The sequence below is a fragment of the Lepidochelys olivacea genome (assembly GCF_965140295.1).
Source record: "Lepidochelys olivacea isolate rLepOli2 genome assembly, chromosome: 10".
Lineage (NCBI taxonomy): Eukaryota > Metazoa > Chordata > Testudines > Cheloniidae > Lepidochelys > Lepidochelys olivacea.
The window spans coordinates 9764534-9778191 of record NC_140420.1 but is presented as its reverse complement, the minus strand read 5'-3'; the positions used below and the strand labels follow the sequence as shown (position 1 = coordinate 9778191).

Sequence of the window (13658 nt, the reverse complement as noted above, 5' to 3'; positions counted from 1 at the left end):
GCCTGCAGAGCCCATCCTGCTGGGCCACAGAATGGACCATTTTCAGAACTGAGTGGTAGGAGATCGTCAAGCTGGGAAAGGAGATAGTCTACAAGGCTTGCACAAAGCTGTCCAAAGAATTAATAGCTGGACAAATACCTCCACACTGCCCATCAATGTACCAGTGCCATGCAGCTTCACCACCAGCGCCCCCGCCTCAACAAAAAAACACATCCTGCCCAAGAATTTTATTCTTGAAAAACTTACAACAGGGAGGTGCCAGGGAGCACCTTCTGGACAGACATCTATCACTTGAGCCCTTGAGCGAAGGTTCTAAACTCCAGCATCTCTTACTAGATACTGGACATGTACACTCATGGTCTGTTACCATGGGTAGATCACATCCCTTGTTTTGTCCCCACTGAGCTTTGGGTTATTTTCCTTCAAGACAGGACCCCTGAATCATCTTCTTTGAGTGCTTACCGAAGTGTGGCAGGTGCTCGCTGGGGATCACAACTAGCTGCCCGGACTGAGGATCTCTGGCAAACTGGTAGGCAGAAGGGATAGCACCCGCCATACTAGGGGGGAAGCCTGGAGTCATGCCTTGATGCAAGGATGGGTGGCCAAGTCCTAGAAGGAGAATCATCATCAAAATTCAGGTCAGACAATCAACAAGGGCTCCTGTAGACATTCATGCACTGGACATGGACAAATGAGGGGACAGGGAGAGAGAAGGGACACTAGAATGTCCAGCTGCCCACAGGGACGCAGCCGTACAGCACCTACAGGTGCATGCGATACTGCAGGTTATTTTCAGAGGGGTCTTTTCAAGAAACATCCCTCTTGAAATCAGGGAGGTGCCGTTAATCACCATGGTCGGTCACAGCAACCCTGTTCCTCTTTTATTCTTATGGGTAAGTCAAGAGCTTCACACAACCCTCCCTCTCCCAGAAAGACTCACCATAAGGATGGCCAGCTAGCCACATGGAAGGGCTGCCCGTCCTGGGTAGCCACGGATGAGCTGCCAAATGTGAAGCTGGGTCAGCAGACCAGCGCCCTGAGCCAGTCAGGGTTGGCCCCCCCGTCACCATGAGGTTGGAGTTCAAACCATTTGTGGCACAACTGGAGGGATGCAGCCGGGCAAAGTCCGCCAGCTCCTTGCTTTCTCTGGGCATTGGGGGGCAAAAACAGAATCGTTAGAGCCAATCTTAGCACTGGGCATGTTGCACGGGCAAAGGAACAGACTGAGAAGCACACAAGGGATGTCAATTAGCGATGAACCAGAGCACTGGGGAAGAAGGGGAAGGAGGAGAGTGCATCTGGAGATTACTGGAACCCTCAAGAATCAGTCTTCAAAGTATGGATGAGAGACGCAGAGAGAGACCAGGAGGACACACACAGTGCCCAGGGGTCCCTTAGAATAAAGAGGAAGGTTAATAGCAGGCTCAGCTTGCGTTCCCTGCGCTGCTCCTGTTCCTCTGTCAACCCGGAGCCATCTCTCTCCACCTTGCCTCTCATTTGGAGCAGCTATGGGTTGTGCCCCAAGGTCTCGTGGAGTTTCAGTCTTTGTGGGGGTGTTTGAAAGAATACTTTTGTTTGCTGATTCGGGCAGCTCTAGACACACACAAACGATGCCTGCAGGTTTGGATGCATTCTAGGTACCCCCTACACTCCCAATTCCCAGCCCACTCAAGGACTGGTCTTTGTCCTTGGGGTCCTAAAGTCCAGTGCTCCCTGCTGACCCAGGGGAGAGCTGCACCAGAAGTGCTGACTCTGCCCAAACACGAGTGCCTGCCACACAGCTGGCTACATCTGTGACTTCACTCAAGAGGGTACAAGGCCAGACACTCAAGCATGAGTCGCTAGGTGCATCCCCAAGCCCATGTGCACTGGAAGACGGCCTAGTTCACACCTGAAGGAGCAAAACACAGAACCTCACCTGAGTAGCTTCTCCTGGTCTCGCTCCAAACGCCCAGCCAGGAAGTGACTGTCTCTCTGGCGGGTGCGGTCGTCCCCGCAGTCATCATCTGAGCGGCCATGCCCTAAGACACAAACAATCAGCAGTTAATACAGGTGCTGTCCCTGAAAAGACAAGCAGCCCTCTTCCGGTCTGAGACGTGCCAAGTCCTCTCCCCTCCGCACCCGCGTTTCAAGGGCCACCGTCCCCACCAAAGGGTCACCAAAGGGTTGCAGCTCTAAGCCCCCAAGTAGCTAATAAAATCAGCTAAAGTGACGGGTCTGGGAGCAGGGACTTAAATGTGTCTGTTGATCAGAGACACAATCAAAATACACTATCTAAATGGGGACCCTGGGGTTTGGGGATTATTTTCTCACACTATTCCCGTCCCAGTCCTGTGTGGTTTGAAATATGTACTTTCAAGCAACTGAATTTAGCTAAGTTTGTCCGCTCCACTCTCCTGCTATAATCGTCTGCCAAGGTAGAAGAGAAGGGAGGTAAGTCCAAGAAGAACCGATTCTTAAAGACAAAGTCCAGACTGCATTTCATTCTATGCGATCTGCACAAAGCTCACAACATCTGCGTGAACTATAGCAGCCATCCTGGGGTCAGGTTCTTTGGCCTGTACTGTACAGGTGTTCACACCAGATGATCCCAATGGTCCACTCTGGCCTTACAGTCTACAAATCTATGACCTTATGCATGCATCCACTCTGATAAAAGCACTCTGTGCCCAACAACATGTGTTGGGAGAGAGCTAGGACACAGATACTCCAGAAAAGCAATAGCCATCAGAGAAGCAACAGCCTTGATCCTGCAGTGCAATCTGTTAGCATAGAGCCCTCGTCTCTGCACAGAATCCAAGTGACTTCAAAGGGACTCTACCCAGACACAGGGAGGTGTTGCAGCACTAGGGCCTAGGATAAGATAGCAAGATCCAACAAGGGACTGGGCACTTACACTGGACACTTACCCAAGAGTACCCAGAGTTCTAACGACGAGTGCAAACGAAGAGTTCGGGAAGGGATAACCACCTCCTGCTTCAGGCTGTTCGACAATCTCTGTTAGGGATTAGGACGAGACCTTCACGGGGTGCAGGCTGTCCTGCTCTACTGTGGGGATTCTTGCACCTTCCTCTGAAGCATGTGGTGCTGGCCATAGTCAGAGACAGGAAACTAGACGGACCTCAGGGCTGATCTAGTCTGGCAATTCCTGTGACCCAAGGGTATTTTAGCTCAGGTTGCCTTACATTTTCCACCCCTTTTTCTAAAGCTTTTGCCTATGCCTCTTATCCCCACCCCAACCCTACGCTCTCACAAACACGCACTTCATTACTGCCCTTGCCTAGTACCTTTTTTTTGGAAGGAGGGGGCTAATAAAGCCCATCCCGGTTCCCAGTAAATCAATGGCACCAGGATGATTTAGTTGGTGTGGGTCCTGCTTTGAGCAGGGGGGACTAGATGACCTCCTGAGGTCTCTTCTAATATTCTATGATGCCTCCTTGTTCCCCTGACCAGACACACGCAGGTCCCCTTTAGCAGGCCCAGCTTTGGCCTTGGTGAGGCCCCACTCACGGCGGCGGTCCAAACTCCTAATAGCTGCCTCCCTTGAAACAGGGCGGCTTGCAGCCATGCTGCACTGCCTCACAGAACCGCACCTTTGTCCATTTACATCCCTTTCCCAAGGCCCCTCTGGCTGGGACTGGTGCACCAGGAAGCATCTCTTAACATCAAGTCTACTCTGCTGACAAGGATCCTTTCAAGGAAAGGCTCCGCTGTGTATTTCCGCAGACCTGGACAGCCTGTGTTTTTTAGCTGTCAAGATTCCAATTCCCTCAGCTTCTACTGTCAGGAAAAATATTGTAGTGAAACAACATCATCTCCCCCACCTTCTCCCCCTGCTTGCTTCCAGTGGGCATCAGGCGGAAAGGCGCACACCCGATTCTCGAGCATCTCAACCAGCCTTCTCAAGGGGCTTTACATGGTGCCAGCATACGGCTCAAAGCGTGGCTGGACACTGCACTTTATGGACACTAGCTTCTACAGGCCGCTGCTTCCTTGAGCCGGCAGATCACGCTGGATGCCAGCTTCTGGCACCCATTAACCACCCCTTCCCTAGTTTTAATGGCTTCCACACGCTTCTCAAAGGCCGGCCCAGTGGGGTTGAGGCTGGCACGGAACAGAGGCTGAGATGGCAGCCTCATGCCCCAGTGAAAAGAGCAGCATCCTCTTTGCTGCCCCCGCGAGTGACTTCTCAGAGGACAGAGACAGGCCCCCCCCGGGGCGGAATCCCTCAGGAGCACAGTTTGAGCGCACAGGCCCTGTTGGGACAGGCTGATGGGCAGGGCATTTGGATCCTCTCTCTGGCTTGTAAAAAGCTACACTCCAGTGGCATTCTGTGCTGAGCTGCTTCATGCCCTCATGCTTCTCCCTGCTGTCCTGGGAGAACCATCATTCCTCCCCATGTTCAAACAGGCAACACCCCGGGGATTGTCTGATGGTCTTTGAAGGCAGAGCAGGGGGAAAAGAGAGGAGGGGAGATGGATTTTTCCAGGGACATCCAGCAAGTTAGCTGGCAGCATGGGTTGGGGGGGGCGACAGGGGGTACAGCAATCCCACCTTAAGTGTGGCTTCTGCTCATCTACAGCTAAACACTGTGCTGTGATCCAACGCCAGTTGATCTCAGGGTTGGGATTATTTTAAGAGCTTGCTAACGTAGCCAACATACACACACCCGCAACCCAATCGCCCAGGTTTTTCCATTCAGAGCCCTTTTGATTTATTTAGTTTTAATCAAGGCCTGGCCGTCTTTCTGGCAGCTGGAATTGGGACAGAACTTTAGCTAATGGCCTCTCAGGCTGTTTTCCCTCCTTGGCACTCCCCCCCCCCCCCACCAACCAGCCTTTTCATTTGCAGAAAATATTTTATTTTATTTATTTAGCCATCTATATTATTTCAGATCCACTAGTTATAGCTGGGCTTTTACTTTTTATTTTTATTGTTTTTAAACCAACCCCCTCCCTGCAACTCATTTTTGCTTACACATCTCCCCCTCCCATAAGGGGACAGTCCCATTTCTGTACAAGCCAGCGATTGTCCCGGTCTGTGAATGCCCATTTTGTCCATCTATATGAACATGACGCATGGAGCGCATACAAAATTCAATCACTTATGCACAGAGGAAAAGCTTAGGTCTGTTTCCTTGGCAACCAATGCCGAGTACTAAATACCTGCATTTTACTTGCCAAATACTACAGATTAGCCAACTAAAGCCTGCTTTCTCTTTCTTAAAAGGTCTAAACATTCACGCACCGTCCACTCAGCGCAAGCAAGCTAATGTTATTAGTAGAATCTCTCTTGGCGCACAAGGGGAAAGGAGGGAAGAGAAAGAAAAAGAACGGCCTTGTTTTCTGTATGAAAGCCAATTCCATCACTTAGCAACAGACCCAGAGGCCTGTTAGAATTCAACCTTTGTTTGCAGCCTTTTAGTTTGGCTCTGTAAATTACATTTAATGCAGGTTGGGAGGGTCTGAGGGCCTGAATGGCTTAACAAACAGCCCCCCGTGTTGGCTATCAGGCCTTCTGATGGCTCAAGCCACAGCAGAGGAGAGCGTGGAAAGATGGAAGGGGGCTATGGGAATGGGATGGGGGGCTTACAGGGGAGGAGGCTGCTAACAGAGAGAAATATGACTCTCCGGACAAAGGTTTGGGCTAGAGGTGTGATGGCAGGGGTGATGAATCTCTGCCCCTCCGGAGAATTAAAAAGCTACGCTGAATGAACGTGTTTGTCTCACTCGGGCTCCCTCAGCACTGCCAATCAATCAATCAATCCTGGCTCAGACAGGAGGTCTGACAGGGAGAGTACTGGCCTGCAGGCTGACAGAGGAGAGGTGCCAATAGGAAGAAGAATAGGGAGGAGCGGTGGCAAGGTCAGGGGACACAGAGATTAGAACAGGGTCAGTTTAGTTGGCAAAGGAGTAGTGTGGTTTTATAACCCAGCACTTCAGCCTCTCAATAAAGCAGGAATGGTTCAAAAAGATGTTAATTTCCTCCTTAGCTGAGTTCCCATCCACGTACAAGTGAGCCCCAACTCTCCCTGCTAGGCTCTTGGACCCATTCCCCACTGAACCAGGCGTTCTTTCAGCAGAAGCCCTGACAGCCTCACTCTTGTTACCCCTTGTTGTCCGCAATCCCTTGGGTCTGTTTTTGTTGCAATGAGGGCGGGGGCGTGGGGGGGGGATTACAATATTTGGAGCATCTTTTTGGAAGTGGATTTTAGTGTATGGTTCAGCGCCCGGAGACCCTGGAAACACAAGGTCATTATCCCCTCTGACCCCTCTATTCAGTTGCAGGAGGATTGACTCCAGTTCTGTTCCCTTTGGACTGACTGTGTGTTTACTCTATTGGGAGCATGCATCTCAGAGATGCATCAATGCAGCTCTAAAATGCACTCGGAGAGCAGGATGGTATAGGCAAAGGCATCCACATACCTTGGGGAACCAACAGAGTAGAAAAGAGAGATTCATTATGGAAAATAAGATTCCTAACATGACAATATCTTTGGGAAGCCAGGTAAGGGCACTCATGGCCGCTCTACACGACATTGCATCGGCTTAACTTAAATTGGTGCAAGCCACCTCTTCACCCCAGGAGACACTCTGATTTTGGCTTGTGTAGGTTTAGCTTAATCTGCTTTTTTTTAAAACCAGATACAACTAAGGAAAGGTCTGTGAATGGGTGCATCCCCCACCCTCAATCTGGTCACCTTACTTTGGAAACACAAGCAAATGCCATTAGATGCTGAGGGGGATTTCTTTTTCCTTGCAAAAACATTTTGACAAGAGACCCCACTTTCTTGTAAAAAGTTTTCAATAAAATTTTTCAGGGGTTCATAAAAAAAGCCCAACAACTCTTTGATTTCTGGTCTTCAGCAGCTAAAAACTGAAACATTCGGGGCACAAATTATTTGGTTTCACAGAAAATCCGCTGCGCTATCCCCCCAGCTGAAATTTGTCTGTTTTTAGTGACTGACAGCCGAAAGATTTTCAGTTTGACAAAAATTTTCAGGTTTTCACCCCCAAAAAACGTACATTTCCCAGAGAAATTTCTGTTCTGATGAAAAAGCCATTTTTTGTCAAAAAGATTTCAAACAAAAACTCTAGACCAGCTTTAATCATAGCAGACTATGAAGGGAACGGGCCTGCCAGACACCACTGAATTCAGTGGGAAGACTGGTACTGACTTGATCTGGCTTGGGACAAGGCCTTATTTGAGCGGCCTAAATGTTCCTGCTGGTCTATGCCAGAGAGACTTGAGTTGCTCTTTGCTTGCCGATGGGCCTTTGGGGATAGCAATGGTTCATTTGCCCTTTGTGCTCCATCCCATTGCTCCTCCTGTCTGATTGCACATGAGGCTGTTGGCCGGGACAGTGAAAGTGTGGGGTCTCCAGCACCAGGACGCTCTCAGTTGTTTTGTCTTATCTGGAGGAAGGTTTTCATCCAGATAAAACTGGGGTACTACTGGTAGGTAGGGAAGCAGTTGGCCAAAGTGGCAGAGAAGATCTCCGCCCCTCCACTAGAGCTGATGTCACGATGGTTTTCAGTCTGGGGATCCTTCTGGATCCCCAGCTACTTTCTGGATGTCCACGCAGTGGTTGGTGGTGTGAGAGTGCCAATTACCTGTTCGTACCAAGAGCTGCAGCCTTTTATTCTGGGCGTTTCGGGAAGTCTTATGATGGCTACCAGTGCCTTTGCCACAGAGTGGATTGCTATAACATACTTGACAGGGGGCAGCTCCTCAAGGGCATTCAGAGGCTGGGCCCCAAAATGGCTCTCGGTCCAGGGCATCTTTTGCAGAGGGTGACTCATACTTCCATAAGCTGTGCTTGGCCTCAGGCTTGTTTTCAGGTGTCATTGGATGGCTGGTTTCAAGCAGCTAAACCCTAAAGCAGCTAAACCCTACAGCTGGGGGCTTGTTGCAGAGAGCACCTCTCTCCCAGTGTGACATTGCGGGAGGCAAGATGAGCCAAGGTACCGGAGCCAACAGCTCACCAGGGTTTTCCATCAGGAGAGTGGCCCGTTCTGTGGAGCAGGTGGCAGCTTGTACAGCAATCCCGGCTCTAACCAATACCAGTGACCGCCTTGTTTTCATGGGCACTCAAGACTGATCCCAAAGCTTTAAGCAACCCCACTCCCGCTACCCCTCCAAAACTGAGCCCATTAGCTTCAGGAAGGGATTTGTCATTTGTTTCTCACTGCACACACCAACAGGTGTGCTTCCCAGCCATATTTGTGTTGCACAACAGCGGCATCCAGTGGCCAGCTGGACCAATTGCAAGTATGAGTTTTCAGAGGTTCTCTCTTAAAACGGCCCTGCTTCTATTTAAAACAAGGCCCAAGGTGTGAACTCAGTCAGGCAGCAGCCCCCTCTGGCGATCTCTGCACCTCCGAAAGGTAAAAGGCAGTGAAAATCAAATAGGCGGGGTGCTAGATTTAAAAGGAAACCTGTTAAAAATGATCAGAGAAAGTGTGTTTGTTTCTGTGTAGCTCAGGGTGCGGGTGGCCACATCACAACCAGGACGCAGGACAGAAAGAACATAAGAAGCCTGATATAAAAAGAAACTCCACAAGTTAAATGAGGAAGCGAATGGCAGGTTTGCAACCCTCTGGCTTTAAAGCTGTGAAGCTCCATGTCTGTCCATCAGGCCTTATGACTAACAGCGAGCCAAGAGCCCAGCAGATGACTGCATTTAGCTCCCAATCTTGGGAGAATCTATTCTTTAACTGATGCATGGAGGGAGTTACATATGCAAACCCTCCCCAAGCACCCTTAGTCTAGCTGAACAGTTACTTGAATTCAGTCCCGTCTGGCTTGACTAATGCAATGGAGCAATTCGGTCTTAGCAGACAAGAGCTATGTTCAATGTAGTCTCTTCCCTGAGCAAGGGCTGAATTTAGGGTAGGGTCCTACTCGGTGTAAACCAGTTGTAAATAATTCTAGATTAAATAACGGGTAGGAGAAGTACCTAGTATTATTGGGGAGTGGCAAGTTCCAACCTGTAAGGCTCATTGGAACCAGGTGCAGGCACCCGCTGGCCTAGGACGGGGAGGGGGGATCCCAAGAATGAGAACAGCTCAGGCAGCTGCAGGGCAAGCTGTTCCTGTATCTCACCCTGCCAAGGCCTTGGAGGCATGAAAGGGGAGGATTCCCAGTGCCCCTTCAATCCCTCGCCTCCCGCAGAGGCTGCTCACAAGGGGAAGCTGGCAAGTCGCCCTGGTAGCAGGAGACTTTTGGCTTGCAGTACACGGGGAAGCAGACTGAGGCTACCAAACTCAGCTTCTGCGGTACGGCCAGCAGAGGGCAGCTCTCGCTACCACGATGGCTGGACTCACACCAGTGCCCTGGAGAGGAAAGGCTCCCTGGGCTCTAACCAAGCCCCTGAGCCAACCAAGCAGCGTTTAGGTTTGAGTTTTCTCTGCCCCCATCCTGTTCTCATTCACTCCCCGATCCACAAAGGCAGCCTAGAGAGGGGAGCCCAGATCAGCCTCGGTGTCTCAATACATCTTTCCCCTCTGGGCACACCCCAGCATGGCAGAGTTCAGTCCCACGGGAGGGATCTCAAGGCTCTCAGACTGACCCCAGGGTCCTACCTTTTATGCTGCTCAGGGAGAGGGAGCGATCCCGGTCGGCCAGGCTGGGCCCCACTTTGCTGCTGCTGTTGTCCTTTTGCCGAGCAACCGCTACCGCTATGCCCACGGGCAGGTGCCTAACCTCCACCTCGCCCTGTGAGCCAATGCTCTCGCGGCCAAAGGACTTGGCACTTTCTGGTCTCTCCAGGTCTCTCTTCAACTGTTTCCCGGCTTGCTGGGAAAGCAGCTGCTGGATCTTGGAGGTGCCCAGCTGGGCGGAATCCAGCTTCATGTTGCCAAGCCCGCCGAAGGGGCTCTTCTTGCCGTTGCTTTGCCGAGCGGTCGTCTCCTTGGCAAAGCTGCCGCTGTACTTGATGAGGCTCTGCATGGCAGACCCTTCGCTGTGGGAGGTGGGGTGCAGAACGTCAGACGTGCCCCGGGACCCTACTGCTGAAGACCTCTGCAGGCCACTGGGGTCGAGGTATGCCTTCTTGACTTCCTCCTCCACCTGGCTGACGTGGTGGTGTTGGGCGGCCAGCACGGCCATCTGGGTAGTAGCAAAGTTGCCCATTTCAAAGGGTTTCCACTTGTGCTCGGGCGGCTTCAACTGCCGGTGGTCCAGGTGTTGCCTGGAAGAGTCTAAAGTGCCATATACCTTAGCTGCTTCTTTGGAGCCGGCCCTTTGGAAGCGGTCTCGTTCGCAGGTGCGGTGTTCTGGCTCCGGGCACGCCCTCAGCAAGCCCTTGGCGGCCAGGAACTCCCTGCTTTCTGGAGAGCCCAGCCCGGGCCGGTTCAGAAAGGGTTCCGAAGCCACTTGCCTCTTCAGCACCATGGAGTTGGCCCTTATCACGGATCCCTTCTCCCTCAGGGCCTCCATCCTTTTGGCATCGCTGTGGCAAGAGAAGTCCTGGGACAAGAGCGTGCGGGAGGCATCGGTGTGAACCCGCTCTGTGGGTGACTGCAACACACCCACTTTGCCCATGTCCTTGTCCTTCGCTTTGTTGTCCCGGGCTTGGGAGGCGATCTGGATGGGCCCATTCCTCTCATCATAGGCCTCGACCGAAGGCACAAAGGTGGGGGCAACGACTTTGTGCTCCCGCCCGGGCTCCTTGGCCGGCGGGAAGATGGTGTACATGCTGGAATGGACAGACTGGGGTGGGAACGCAGAGGAGGGCGTCATTTTCCCTGGCTGGGAAGGGTGCGGGGAGGGGCAGCTGCAGGAGATGTGCAAAGCGCCCCCCGGGGTCATGGCGGAGTCACCCCTTTTCAGCCTGTCCGAGTGGACATGAGCAGAAGGCCTCATGTTCTCGTCGTGGCGGTTGGGGTCCTTGGCACAGCGGTCCTGCTCACTCCCGAGAGCTTTCAGCATGGGGTCCCCACCGCCATTGCAGTTGTTGAGCGAAGAGGTCTGTAGTGGATTCTTGGACTTTGGTTCCCCGCTGCCAGCCCCCCGGTTTGGTATGTGCTCGGCTAGGAACGGGGACAGCCGCTCCCCTGCCTTCACTGGCTTCTCCAAGCCAGTCCCTTTCCGGTCGCTGTCGGGTTTGGCTTCCTGGGTCAGATCCACTACACTGCGAGGCCTGGGCTCCTCTTTCGGCTTGCCATCTTTCTTGGGGAAGTGCAGGGAGAGGTCACTCCGACAGGCCCGCTCCTTGCCGGGGGTGTCTTTCAGGCCCTCCTTGGAGCTCTTGTGCAGGTGCCCGAGGTCCTTCTCGCGGTGCAGGGTGCTTGGCGTATGGTTGGCCACTGTCCTCGAGATGGGGGCTTGGGGGTGCAAGGCAGACTGTCCCGCGTGGCCAGATAAATAAAATCCATCTGCAAAATGAAATGGAACAAGATTACCTTGGTTTCTCTCCACTGCAGACTCCCAACCACGACTGCTCCCATTAGGAGCCCAAAAACGCTCGGCTGTGACTCACCAACATGGGGAAAATGGGGCCAGGCCAATATGGGACAAGCATTTAGATGCTCTTGGCAAGGGGGCAGGACAAATCCCAAACCTTTAGTCCTCAGCGTTAGCAGAGAGTCAGGAGTCTAGTGGGGTTCCCAGAACACATCCAAGCCCCACCAAATCCCAACCATCAGACTGAAGGGGAGAAGGATCTTGCCAAGAATCCCCCCCTCAATCACAGCACCTCCGTCAAAGACAGGCCCCCAGGTCACCTGCCCTGCAGTGATGCAACGGAGAAACTGCCTGAGACTTTAAGGGAGGGGCACACGAGCCTCTCTTTTTCTGAAGGGGAGGGCACCACGGGCACGTCAGACCAACCCAAGAACCTGCTCATACAGAGCCCGCAGAGTGTGTGGCTCATACGGAGCCCGGGTGAAGGGGCTGAGATGGGATAACTACGGTTGTGAAGGGTTAATGACGCGCATTTGATTGGTCAAGATTCTTCTGGGGTCTCCAGGTACTTTTCAAGATCAGCCTCTCAGCCTCCTACCAGGGTCAGCTCTTGGAGCACCACCCAGCCAGCAGCTGTAGTTCTGCATTTTAACTCCAGACTGGGCTCAGCTGGGACCCCTCCTGTCACCCATCATCAGACAGCACACCCCCCTTCACCCTTTAGGGACTGGGACAAAGTTCCAATGGTTTGACGGCTGGCAGGTAGCCTGGTACGGGCTCACGTGGGACAATCTAGGGCACTGGCTGCCAGGGCTGAGGTTCAGGCCCCCATCGCACCAGGTGTGAATTGAACGACACCCACCAAGTCCCGCTCTCCCATCCCTCCCCTCCCGCAACTGTCAGCCTGGCCGGAAACCCCTTCAACACAATGGCATTACGTGTCCAGGGCTGAGCACAGATATGTTTTGAGACACAGCTGGTCACTGGGATGGGCCAGCTCCAAGCATCGAAGGGTTAATTCATGAGGCTAGGCTGATGGGCCTGTCCCTAACGGCATCAGCCCTTTGGTATTTAAGTTTCCTTATAAAAGGGCTGCCCTGCAGAGGCTTCTCCCTTCTAGGGAGCAGGGGAAGGGAAGGGATCAGCGCAACCCAAAGGCTGACTCTCTCTGGCTGCTGGGCAGAGGATCTCCGGACATGGAAGAGCATGCTGGTGAAATCTGATTGCCACCATGGGAATCTGTCTTAATTAGAGTCACAGATGACCCCAGGCAGACAGGGGAAGCCCCCATAAGCTGTGATTTGCACCGCAGCAGCAAACCCCCATTTCCAGCAGTGGTTGTTCGCACTGGTGCCCAGAGGATTTGACCTGTCTTTGCTGGTGGTTCGCTCTGGTGCAGCTATGTTGGTGGCTGGGCCTCCATTCAGGGAGTGGTAAGGAGGGTGGATGGAGAGGTCTCTCAGAGGACGGGGATGGGGAAGGAGCGGCGAGGATAGAGAGGAAGAGCCCGTGCCAGTTGCACAGAGAGGGACAACAACCCCAGTTCCAAACACACCGATGCAAGCAGACTGACCTTTCTGTGACTCAAAGAGGCTATGCTGACCCAGCTGGGCCAGGAGGGGGCTACCGCTGCGGGGGGGCTCAAGGTGGCTTAGGGGAATGTACGACGGGTAGAGCCCATTGGGCAGATGGGAGAAGCCTGAAAAACAGAAGAGGAAACATGTTTCAGAACAGCCGGCTCCCTGTGTTGGAACAAACCCCGCAGAGCTACAGACTGTTATGGCTGGCAACGCCCCCCTCCGCCCCGCCCCGCACCACACCAGAAGAGGCGGCTTTACTTGAACAACCCATTGTGTCACGCCAGGCTGCAGGGTGCTGAGAGTCAGACTCATACTCCAGGGCTCCGGAGCACCATGTAGATCCTCCCACCAGGGGGCGCTGCCTGCTGCCCTGATATTTCCCCTTGAAGTCAGGAACTTCTGTGGCTCCAGATCACAAGGCATTACTGCACCAGGTGTGTCGCACCAGGTGTGTCGCCATCCCGCTGTGATGTAAGCACTGCCCCACTCCATAGGCAGCTGCAAGGAGTGATCAACGTGTCAAAATTTGCAACAAAACTCCCCATCGCAGCAATCCCACTGTAACCAGTGTTGTGGCAGCAATATCGTTGAGAATCCATAAAACAACGGATTGAAAGAGCCACAACAGAATCTGAATAGAGACAGACAATAACTGTGGCCTGTGCTCAGAGC

At 52.8% G+C, this 13658-nt stretch overlaps 1 protein-coding gene across 9 annotated transcripts in view; it reads right to left on the bottom strand.

The window, feature by feature from the left end:
- TNRC18 (trinucleotide repeat containing 18) overlaps positions 1–13658 on the bottom strand; it is an 89605-nt gene that overhangs the window by 41822 nt on the left and 34125 nt on the right. For all 9 annotated transcript variants that reach the window (XM_084642062.1, XM_084642059.1, XM_084642060.1 and 6 more), the window contains 5 exons: positions 12980–13105; positions 9585–11378; positions 1919–2021; positions 941–1146; positions 463–609 (listed from right to left, as the gene is read on the bottom strand). In XM_084642062.1, the coding sequence (XP_084498188.1) occupies positions 463–609; positions 941–1146; positions 1919–2021; positions 9585–11378; positions 12980–13105 (2376 nt within the window). The remainder of the gene's footprint in view (positions 1–462; positions 610–940; positions 1147–1918; positions 2022–9584; positions 11379–12979; positions 13106–13658) is intronic.